Source organism: Sinocyclocheilus grahami, unplaced genomic scaffold (genome assembly GCF_001515645.1).
Source record: "Sinocyclocheilus grahami isolate Dianchi unplaced genomic scaffold, SAMN03320097.WGS_v1.1 scaffold244.1, whole genome shotgun sequence".
Lineage (NCBI taxonomy): Eukaryota > Metazoa > Chordata > Actinopteri > Cypriniformes > Cyprinidae > Sinocyclocheilus > Sinocyclocheilus grahami.
Window position 1 is genome coordinate 862,807 of NW_015505423.1, and position 12,375 is coordinate 875,181.

The 12,375-nt window shown below is 37.0% G+C and overlaps 1 protein-coding gene across 2 annotated transcripts in view; it reads right to left on the reverse strand.

Annotated features, from left to right (window-relative positions):
• LOC107598078 (sodium/potassium-transporting ATPase subunit beta-1-interacting protein 2) overlaps positions 1–12,375 on the reverse strand; it is a 171,949-nt gene that overhangs the window by 103,021 nt on the left and 56,553 nt on the right. For both annotated transcript variants that reach the window (XM_016289344.1, XM_016289345.1), the window contains exons 2-3: positions 9,357–9,494; positions 974–1,054 (exon numbers count right to left, since the gene is read on the reverse strand). In XM_016289344.1, coding sequence (XP_016144830.1) covers positions 974–1,054; positions 9,357–9,494 — 219 coding nt within the window. The remainder of the gene's footprint in view (positions 1–973; positions 1,055–9,356; positions 9,495–12,375) is intronic.

Below are 12,375 nucleotides of genomic sequence, written 5' to 3' on the forward strand. Positions count from 1 at the left end.
TTCTGAGTGGTTGTTAATATGTTGCTATGCAGCTGCTGGAGTGTTCTGCTTGGTTGTCTTTGCGTTGCTATGCAGTTTCTAGGGAGTTCTGCTAGGGTGGTCTTGCATTGTAACATATCTGGTTGCTAAGGTGTTCTGAGTGGTTGTTAATATGTTGCTATGTAACTGCTAGAGTGTTCTGAGTGGTCATTGCGTTGTTGTGGGGTTGCGAAGATGTTCTGATTGGCTGTCATTGCGTTGCTATGCAGTTGCTGAGGTTTTCTTTGCATTACTGTAGGGTTGCTGTGGTGTTCTGAGTGGTTGTCATTGCGTTGCTTTGTGGTTGCTGGGGTGTTCTGAATGGTTGTTAATGCATTGCTATGTGGTTCCTACGTTTGCTAAGGTGTTCTCAGTGGTTTTTATTTTGTTACTACGGGGTTGCTGGGGTGTTGTGATTGCATTTCTACTCATACGGTTGTTCTGAGTGGTTGTCATTGCATTGCTATGTGGTTGCTAAGGTGTTGTGAGTGGTTGTTAATTCATTGCTATGTGGTTGCTGGGGTGTTCTGAGTGGTCGCTAGGTTGTAACACTATTTTGGTCTCAAAAACATCTAGACGGATGAAACAAAATGGAAGAGGAAAATAGGAAAAACAGGAAAATATAGGAAACATTTAATTAAAAAAATCTAGACAAACTAGTCAGTCTCACTATTTGATTAGTCAACTGCTGGATGACTAGGCAAACAGGCTCTATTAGCTTAAAACTCTCCATGCAAGCACTGCTTCCAGCTCTAAATAGAATTTTAGACCCATCTGTGACAGTGAAACACTGAGGAAAATTCAATAAATGTCTTTCCTGACCTTACTAGTAATACAAGTTGATGATCTGCAACATACTTATTAAAAAGCTTACGGAGCTTAGACATAAACAGAAAACACTGATAGCCAAGCTGAGGGATTACACACTGCAAAAGAAGTACAAATCAGATGTTACCTTTGAAAGGTCACCCACTTCTAAATAGAAACAGATGATGAAGACGTTCCAGGCGACCCACAGCACCAACCAGACTGCATACTGTGAAAGAGACAGGAAGAGGGTGTTTAAAAGACCTATTTTAACCTCAGACCCCCTAACAACCAACTAACCAAATACACATTTGCATATGTTTGATTAATTGGCCTGTAAAAGCGTAAGTGGGATATTTTCTCTGTAATTAATTCTCCGATGTGTGTTCCTTAAAACATTCAGCCTCCACAAATCTGGAATCTGCCAAAGAAGCGGTGCATGCAGATGATGCATTTCGCAGCGGAAGCAGGAACCCTGTGTGGGAGTTTGTGAGGGTGGCTCGCTCCCTGGTTCATGAGCTAATGCTTATCGAAATAGCGGGATGTGATTATAAAACAATGAAACAGATTCCCCAGCAAAATTGCAGCCGGCGCAGGGGGGTGTCTTTAAAAATAAAGCAAATTTTGGTTAAATAAACAGAGGTCTCATCCTGTTTCAGATCATTAGGACATGCAACAAACCAACATTATGTTAAACGAATTTGTTCAAAAGACGAGGGTATACGCTCACGAGTATTAGCAGCTCATAGCATGTTTTTACTGATTAAAATGTAAGAGGTCTGTTAGGCAGGCAGTGATCTTTAGATAAAATAACACTTATCTGATCCAATTCAAGGTGAGTGCAAATGAAATACTGAGCGAGGGGAAATGCAAAATCAATTTGAATTACCTGATGGGACTTGAGCGGAAAAACATGGCCTTTAGCGCTTGAAAATGAGCAGTTAGCGACATGAATTTTGAGTAGCTCCCCAAAAGTGGCTCTAATAGATAGATCAATATGGACTTAGCTTTGATAAAAATTAGTATCTGCAAAGACACTGCAACCTTCCTTTACAAATGTACCAGATCGATTCTTGGGGTGTGCACCAATCAGATTTGAACTGTGAATTCTTTTTCAATTTTTTATTCAATTCCTTAATTTTAACTGTGATAGAGTATGCAGAATTTGAATGTAAGAAAATAGAATTAAAACAAACTTAAATTCAAATAAATGTATACAAATTATTTTAGCAACAAAATCAAACATTTTCAAACTTGACTGTTGACTTGATTAAACCTTTTGAAATTTTTTTTTTAAAACTTTCAAGTGCAAAGGTGTTCAGCAAGACAACCAGATAGACAGAAATTCCCTGTGTAGTATTTCTTTGAATTGCAATTCAGTAATTTTATTTTCCTGTCATTCGAATTCAACTTCCTGTGGTGAGTGGCCAATTTGAAATCCAAACACAGGAAGTTTATTCTCTCTACCAGTGCTGGGAAACTGCAAAATGTAAGCAAAGCAAAAGTTACCTAATAAGGTTATTTTCGTAAACGAAAACTGAAACTACGACTAAAACTATTGGTCAAAAAACATTTTCGTAAACTGAAATAAAATTAACATTTCTAAATAAACGAAAAACTAAAACTAAACTAACAACAGTTACTGAAAAACTAACTAAAATAAAAATTAGCTAAATTAAATAATCGTGCTTGTGATTTAATAAGCTCTCATTCTGTGCCAGAAAATCTGACCTTGTTTAGGGAAATACCTGTAGATGGCGCTTCATGCACGTGAGCTGAGTCCTAAACGGTTATTAACCGTGATTTAATAAGCTCTCATTCTGTGCCAGAAAATCTGACCTTGTTTAGGGAAATAAAGTCCTGAGTCCTAAACGGTTATTAACAGAGAATGCGTTTTTGCATTTAAAAAATAAGACGCGAGCAATGAAATGGGAAATAGCTATAAAACATGAAATGGGAAATAATAATAACAATGCACACCTTACAGCTAACGGACGTTTAAAAGCGTGTTTGACGTGCGAGAACGACATGAGAGTTAACAGACACAGAATTACAATTTTTGGATGAGTCAAGTCAAGTGACCTTTATTTATATAGCACTTTTAACAATACAGATTGTGTCAAAGCAGCTTTACAGTATCAAATAGGAAAATAGCGTGTCAATGCAAAAGGACAATAGTAAACACTCAGTTTTCAGTTAAAGGCAGTTCATCATTGATTCAGTGATGTCATCGTCCAGCTCAGCTCAGTTTAAATAGTATCTGTGCAATCAAGTCGACGATATCGCTGGAAATTAAGTGAGCTGACTTTAGTGAATAGTCATTTTGTCACGCTTTGCGATTACTATGGCAACGTCTGCCTCGAGTCCATGACACGAGCACTGCCTTGACTGTACAAAACGCATTAAAATGAGAAAAGCGGTGATTTCACGGCTTGCCATGTCCTATAAAAAAGGGGCTTTAGAACTGGGATTGATTGTGTTGCTCATTTGAAGCAGCTCGTCAAAGTAAAGTGCAAACATCATTTAAATTACAAAAATAAAGTTTACAGAGTTTCAATGACGATTAGAAAGAACAGGTTTCCTCAGATCCAGCACTGGAGGGTCATTGTCCTGCAGAATTTAGCTCCAACCCTGATAAAAACTGCCTGTAGCTTTCTAGTAGCTTATCCTGAAAACCTTGATTAGCTTGTTATTTGTAAACTATTGGCATGTTTAACAAGATTACATCTTTAATATGAATGAATATGAACATGAATATGAATGAATACATTTTAAGTTGCATATTTTTGGTTTTTGTTCAATTGTAAAGAATTCTTTTATTTTCATTATTAAGGTTTGCACTAGAGTTAACTGTAAACTGTGCAAACATTCAACTTTGCTCAAATTAAATGTCTTGCTTTGGTCTACACTGGAAGTGTTCCATTAACTCTGCTGAACTATAATTACTAAAACTGAAACTAAAATATATAAAAATAGGGAAATACCTGTAGATGGCGCTTCATGCACGTGAGCTGAGTCCTAAACGGTTATTAACAGAGAATGCGTTTTTGCATTTAAAAAATAAGACGCGAGCAATGAAATGGGAAATAACTATAAAACATGAAATGGGAAATAATAATAACAATGCACACCTTACAGCTAACGGACGTTTAAAAGCGTGTTTGACGTGCGAGAACGACATGAGAGTTAACAGACACAGAATTACAATTTTTGGATGAGTCAAGTCAAGTGACCTTTATTTATATAGCACTTTTAACAATACAGATTGTGTCAAAGCAGCTTTACAGTATCAAATAGGAAAATAGCGTGTCAATGCAAAAGGACAATAGTAAACACTCAGTTTTCAGTTAAAGGCAGTTCATCATTGATTCAGTGATGTCATCGTCCAGCTCAGCTCAGTTTAAATAGTATCTGTGCAATCAAGTCGACGATATCGCTGGAAATTAAGTGAGCTGACTTTAGTGAATAGTCATTTTGTCACGCTTTGCGATTACTATGGCAACGTCTGCCTCGAGTCCATGACACGAGCACTGCCTTGACTGTACAAAACGCATTAAAATGAGAAAAGCGGTGATTTCACGGCTTGCCATGTCCTATAAAAAAGGGGCTTTAGAACTGGGATTGATTGTGTTGCTCATTTGAAGCAGCTCGTCAAAGTAAAGTGCAAACATCATTTAAATTACAAAAATAAAGTTTACAGAGTTTCAATGACGATTAGAAAGAACAGGTTTCCTCAGATCCAGCACTGGAGGGTCATTGTCCTGCAGAATTTAGCTCCAACCCTGATAAAAACTGCCTGTAGCTTTCTAGTAGCTTATCCTGAAAACCTTGATTAGCTTGTTATTTGTAAACTATTGGCATGTTTAACAAGATTACATCTTTAATATGAATGAATATGAACATGAATATGAATGAATACATTTTAAGTTGCATATTTTTGGTTTTTGTTCAATTGTAAAGAATTCTTTTATTTTCATTATTAAGGTTTGCACTAGAGTTAACTGTAAACTGTGCAAACATTCAACTTTGCTCAAATTAAATGTCTTGCTTTGGTCTACACTGGAAGTGTTCCATTAACTCTGCTGAACTATAATTACTAAAACTAAAACTGAAACTAAAATATATAAAAACTAAATAGAAATGTGTTCACAAAATACAAACTAAACTAAAACTAACAAAAGCATTAATGAAACTAACTAAAACTAAACTGAAATTATAGGAAATTTGAAAATGATATTAAAATAAAAACTAATTTAAAAATTCAAAACTATAATATCCTTGGTACCTAGCCAAGCTACTGATCCAAAATTCTACCAATAAATTAGCTAAGCTAAGATGAAAGCTATCATTTACAAAAGATGGCTAGCTCGCTACAAGCTACATGGTGAAAGTAACTTCTTAAATTTAAGCTACTTTCTTAGTTTTAATAAATATGGATTATTAAAAATACTTATGTAATTTGATCTAATACATATTAGTTTATTTGCTAATTGGTCATCACTACTTAGTTTCTATTGTCCAGGAAAACATAATGAAGTCTGTCAATGCTACCCAGCAACTAAAGTCAATAAAAGTCAATAAAACAGCCTTGCTAATGAAACGCTAAATGATTTAAAAACTAATGATACTCCTGATACTAAGAAAAGTAGCTAATATCTTAACTAGTTGTAGCAATGCTACTGCTCAATCTTAAGTGCAAACAATCCTGGGCAAGCACTTGTTAAGTCTTATGTCCCTAAGCTGGTTGGCTGGCTTTAGCCGCTTCTTTAGCTGGGAGACCAACTGACCAACCAGCTACAACCAACTGAACACCAGCTTGGCCAGGCTGGGAGACCAGCTAAAACCAGCTTCCAGCTTAAGACCAGCCAACCAGCTTAGGTTGGTTTTAGATGTTTTCTGTTTTTTTTTTCAGCCAGGACATTAAATGACCTGTTGTTGTATGTAGCTGAGTCGATCTCCAACAAAACTGAGCATCATTGCAGCCATTTATTAAGGCTGACCTTGTACAAGAGGGCTGACCCACTTCGTCCATACGCGTGTCAGTCACAATGTACAGTAGCTGCTCTTTACTTACAGATTTGTGGTTATATATGCAAAAATCTGTGAGAGCCTCAGGCTAGGGCCAGAGATCAACACATCATTCTTATCTTCCAACTACAGCGTGGCTGAAGTATCTCCACACATTGCTGTATAAGAAGGAGCCTCCTCCGCTTGTTAGAGCAGGAGGGGTCTAGACGGAGCAATTGACTTCAATTAAGTCAATTAAGTCTCATAATCCTGCTAGATATATCCAACACGCATTCCGAGTTGATCCAGAGGGAGGAGGTAATGAACGTGTTTTCAGCAAGGGCTGTTTCGGCCTAACCTTTCCCCCAAGAACTCACACTTACAAACAGAACTACATCTTTAATATGAATGAATATGAACATGAATATGAATGAATACATTTTAAGTTGCATATTTTTGGTTTTTGTTCAATTGTAAAGAATTCTTTTATTTTCATTATTAAGGTTTGCACTAGAGTTAACTGTAAACTGTGCAAACATTCAACTTTGCTCAAATTAAATGTCTTGCTTTGGTCTACACTGGAAGTGTTCCATTAACTCTGCTGAACTATAATTACTAAAACTAAAACTGAAACTAAAATATATAAAAACTAAATAGAAATGTGTTCACAAAATACAAACTAAACTAAAACTAACAAAAGCATTAATGAAACTAACTAAAACTAAACTGAAATTATAGGAAATTTGAAAATGATATTAAAATAAAAACTAATTTAAAAATTCAAAACTATAATATCCTTGGTACCTAGCCAAGCTACTGATCCAAAATTCTACCAATAAATTAGCTAAGCTAAGATGAAAGCTATCATTTACAAAAGATGGCTAGCTCGCTACAAGCTACATGGTGAAAGTAACTTCTTAAATTTAAGCTACTTTCTTAGTTTTAATAAATATGGATTATTAAAAATACTTATGTAATTTGATCTAATACATATTAGTTTATTTGCTAATTGGTCATCACTACTTAGTTTCTATTGTCCAGGAAAACATAATGAAGTCTGTCAATGCTACCCAGCAACTAAAGTCAATAAAAGTCAATAAAACAGCCTTGCTAATGAAACGCTAAATGATTTAAAAACTAATGATACTCCTGATACTAAGAAAAGTAGCTAATATCTTAACTAGTTGTAGCAATGCTACTGCTCAATCTTAAGTGCAAACAATCCTGGGCAAGCACTTGTTAAGTCTTATGTCCCTAAGCTGGTTGGCTGGCTTTAGCCGCTTCTTTAGCTGGGAGACCAACTGACCAACCAGCTACAACCAACTGAACACCAGCTTGGCCAGGCTGGGAGACCAGCTAAAACCAGCTTCCAGCTTAAGACCAGCCAACCAGCTTAGGTTGGTTTTAGATGTTTTCTGTTTTTTTTTTCAGCCAGGACATTAAATGACCTGTTGTTGTATGTAGCTGAGTCGATCTCCAACAAAACTGAGCATCATTGCAGCCATTTATTAAGGCTGACCTTGTACAAGAGGGCTGACCCACTTCGTCCATACGCGTGTCAGTCACAATGTACAGTAGCTGCTCTTTACTTACAGATTTGTGGTTATATATGCAAAAATCTGTGAGAGCCTCAGGCTAGGGCCAGAGATCAACACATCATTCTTATCTTCCAACTACAGCGTGGCTGAAGTATCTCCACACATTGCTGTATAAGAAGGAGCCTCCTCCGCTTGTTAGAGCAGGAGGGGTCTAGACGGAGCAATTGACTTCAATTAAGTCAATTAAGTCTCATAATCCTGCTAGATATATCCAACACGCATTCCGAGTTGATCCAGAGGGAGGAGGTAATGAACGTGTTTTCAGCAAGGGCTGTTTCGGCCTAACCTTTCCCCCAAGAACTCACACTTACAAACAGAACGCACCAGACCGTTGAGACTCGGAATGTTGCCATCTTGAAATTTGACATGTTGTCAGGACATTAGATACAGAAGATGTGGGCATGTAGTGGAACCTCATTTGGCCCTTTGCCAGCCACTGGAACGTGCCAAGTTGAATTAGAATAAAAATTTATCTGGCCTGACAGCATTCCCAAAACGGATATAAGCAAGAGTAATGTTCGAATGTGAGCAATTTATCTCTGTAGGAGGCTCTCTCTCCATCTCTCTGACCGGCCACTGCTCCTAGACTGAAAAATCGAGCATTGTTTATTCCAAAGGGAGACACATAACACTAAAAAGGCAATCTGCTTCATCTCAACTGGGTGCCATGGCCCGAGTCACATTTGAGGCAATGACCCGGTCCGTCAGTACATTGATATCTCTCTGTTACGCTGACCAGGGTGTTAAATGTCCGTTGTACCTGACTGTAGAGAAAGGCAGTCACAACAAGCGGTCTGATCTCAGCCGTGCTGAATGTGGTGAACAGCAACTCTTCTCCCTTAATATAATATATTAAGTATGACTCAATTGATGGACTGGACACCAATATAGATCATACGTAAAACTGTCACTTGAATAATTTGTTTCAGAACCTGATGCATTTTGTCCCTTAGTTCATTTCTTTAGTTATATAGTAACACAGCAATCACTCGGATTGAAAAATTGGACCAAAACCATAAGGAATAATTATTTCTATGAACCGAGAGAAAGCTGCAATAAACCCATTGATTCTGACCAATGAAGGAAGAGTTTGCTAATATCCTTGCTGAAAAAAAAAATCTTAACACCAGCCTAAACTGGTCTTAGTTGGTCTCCCTGCCTGGTCAGGCTAGTCTGTTGCCTGGTTTTACAAAGGGTTTTGGGTGCTTATCAGCTGGTCAGGCTGAGAGACCAACTCACCGCCCAGCTAAACAAAAGTTTAGCCAGCCTCAGAAACTAGACTGACCAGAATGGTAAACGATCTTCAATCCAGGTAGAAAGCTATAATAAACTCACTGAGCATCTTAACATCTTGAAACTAGCCTAAACTGGTTTGCTTAAAGTAGTTTACATCAGCAAACCAGTTTAGGCTGGTTTAAGTTAAGGCGGTTTATTTTAGCAGAGATGTAACTTTTATTAAAAAATGGTTGTCATTTTTTTATATGTAGTGTACCAAAGTAAGGAGAAACTGCAAACTACAGGTCTAAAAAAACACCCTACAACTGTCTTTGTCTACAACTTACATACAACAATGATACAACAAAAAATTTTAATCGAAAAGTCGGTCCATGATCAGTGTGAAACAACAATCACACCCAATCATAACATATTTGATGCTTAAGAGCGCATATGGAGCAGGATAGACCAATGAGATTCCACTGAAACCAAACGACTGTCAAAATGTCTTGTTGCTCATCACGGTCACAAAACATTAGGACAAAAGCTTATATTTGTTGCTTATTGTTATGTTGCATTGTGCCTGGCTAGGATTTGAAGTGAGACACCTTTATGACACCAGTGGTATTAATAGAGCAAAATGAAAGCATAACCTGCAAAGGAGAAAGAGAATATATGTCACAAACTGAATATGAAAATGTGGAAACTCACCCCGGTTACATATCGCGGTCTGAACTGTACTGTCCCAAAGAGACCTAGAATCACTGTGATGATATGGATGAAGTTTGTGAGGATCGGAGCCCACTGGTATCCAAGGAAATCAAATATCTGTCGCTCCAGGATGCTGATCTAGAAACGAAACACAGAGGAAAAAGATACTGACTTACAAAGCAAAGATGAGGGCAATGCACTGACATGTAAGCATTTATTTGCATAAAGGCGTAAACAGATTTCCTTTTAAACCAGGTTCGGGGGTTGCTATTATGACAGCCCTCTGATGTCAGCTGGAAGGCAGGGTGAGTTGACGGACCGCGGGGCCACATGGGAAAGCACACTCGCCTACATTCTACATGCAGCCAGAGGAATAGCCCTGTAACACAGGCGATTAATTAGGACCGAGACATGCCGCTCTCCGGAGTCAAACCCCCCACCCTTTCGCAAAAACCAGAGATGACTTGGAAATTAAAGCTGGCAAGTCCAGCCTCGCAGCTATGGATGCTCCAATCTCAGCCACTGATTGGACATGACACTGAAGTCAATTCCACAAGCTATGGCACTTACAAAAGCAGACCAAGACGGGGTCACGGCTTCATCCCCAAAGGACCTACAAGCAGCCAGCCTCATAAAGCTAATGCTAATAGCACCCGTGTCTCCAGCTGCATTCACAAGAAGCTCCGTTTAACAACCTCAGATGCTCAAGGTCTTTTCTGGAAAGGAAACCAAACAAAAATCACGCCATTGAATCACTTGATTTGTCTTGTGATGTAATGGGGGATAGTTAAGAGCAAAGATTCGGGATGAAGGTTGTTCAATGAAGCTATTAAGGTCCCAATGACATTTGTGTTTTCAGCGGTTGCATTTTCAAACATCTACTCAAGTGAACATCAATAGAGTCTTCAGAGGGTTCAATAGCAGCATGAATCAAATGACTTAGAGTCGCACCGAGAAGCTGTATTTAAGTGTTTCCTATTCAGTGCTGTTTTTGCAGCAGAGGAGACCCTGTTCAACCCTACAGTCCACCCAGTGGATCAAATAAATAAAATATTACAACTTTTGCTGAAATTAATTATTAATTGAGATTTTTAAATTATAACTGATTAAATAAACAATAATTTAAATTCAATTAATTTGAGCAAAAATAAAATAAAAAATAAAATAATAAAAATATTTTAAAAAAGGATAAAAAACCCTAACATGTATCTTAAACAAGTGGTTGTAAACCAGAGGACCGTGACCCACTGGGAGGCCCCAGCAAACTTTTAAAGGGGCCACAACATGACTTAAAATTGTTTAATTATTTAATTAATATTAATCGTATTAACAATAATATTAATATAAATATTAATGTAATTAATATTAATCTAAACGTAACTATACATTTATATTTATAATTAATTAATAATTATTCTAATTAAAAAAAATGCAAAAACTTCTATTGATTTTATTGAAAAAAATACATACAGAATTAGAATCTAGAATTTTCTGGAATTACAAAATACATCATGGTTAATTATATATCAACACTTCCAGTTTCTGTTAAAAAAAAACAAAAAACATATATACACAATATTTTAGACAATATTGGGGGCCTTCGAGTCAAACTTAAACTATTGTTATACGAGGAGTAATAATACTAATTTAAGCATCACAAACTTTGCACAAAACAGTTCTTGCATGACATATGAATAAAAATAAAGTCCTGTGGTTCGGTGAGTGAATCAGAAGGTAATTCAATAACCTCTCTGACAAAGTGTTTCATTCAGTGAAGGATTTGTCAGACTGATTCAAACTCTGTCTTTGTATCTTATCACATTCAGTTTAGATGACAATCTCACAACTTGGTTAAAACATAATTCACCATGGCGCTGTAGACTTGTGCAGGAAACACTGCTCTTTGTAATTGAGCAATAATTCATCCTATGAATCTTTCACCAGTGAACAAAGCTCAGGAGTCTATTAATCTGTGCATTCTGTTCAGTTCTGCCCAGTTTGTGACCCCCTCCACCTCTGGTCTCCCCAAGAGACGTGTCTTCTGTTGTCTGGGCGTTTCCTTTGAGCTTCTGCTAGCGTACATCTGGTAAGCGTGGCTGTCCCAAACACTTATGTCGTTGATCATAATGAAAGGTATTATACTGACAACACCAAGCAACACCAGCGCACTTCACACGAGTCTCTTAAGAATCATCACAGCTCTAGGGTGCAGTTGAGATTAGTTTTGTGTCAGAATAAAACTGGTTCCCTTTCCAAGTAGCTTCCACTTTTTTTTTAAAAACACAATAATGTTTTGCCTTCCCATTCAGCCTTCAAATAATTATCTGGTTTTGGTGTGTTTTTATGAATCATGGCATGTGATTTCCCCCTACTCTAGCTCTTGTTTATTTTCACTGTCCTATATATATTCTCTATGAAACAGAAGAATTCTAAGATGAATGCATTACCATCTGATTTCTTAAAGGAATAGTTCACAAATAAAAATATTGTCATTATTTACTCACCCTCATGTTGTTCCAAAAACACAGACTTTTTGAAACTCAAAATGATGTCTGTGAAGAACTAATTATACTGGTTGCTCTTTTTTATGCAACTACAATGCATGGGAACTGAGGATTTCAGTCTTCTGAAAAGGGCACAAAAGTACCACAAAAGTATCACTTCAATAAGACTCATGCTATATTTTAAGATTTCTGAAGTCACACATTAGCTTTGTGTGAAGAAACTGAAATTTAAGTTATAACTCACAAAAAAAAAATCACAAAAGGTCTCCTTTGAATGTTCATAAGAGAAGTAGCAATGCCCAGTTTTTGGGAGTCATATCTTTTCAAAAAATTGGCCAATCCTGTTAGCAAAACTGGTCTGAATGACTTGTTCATGAATCAGCTCACTTCATCCAGTCACAGCAGTTAACAGCTTACTGGAGGGGAAGATTATTATTTAAAAATGACTCAAAATTTGATATAAAGTCACGTGGTCTAACTTTGACATTTTGGAGTCTTCATTCTAGCATTGAAAA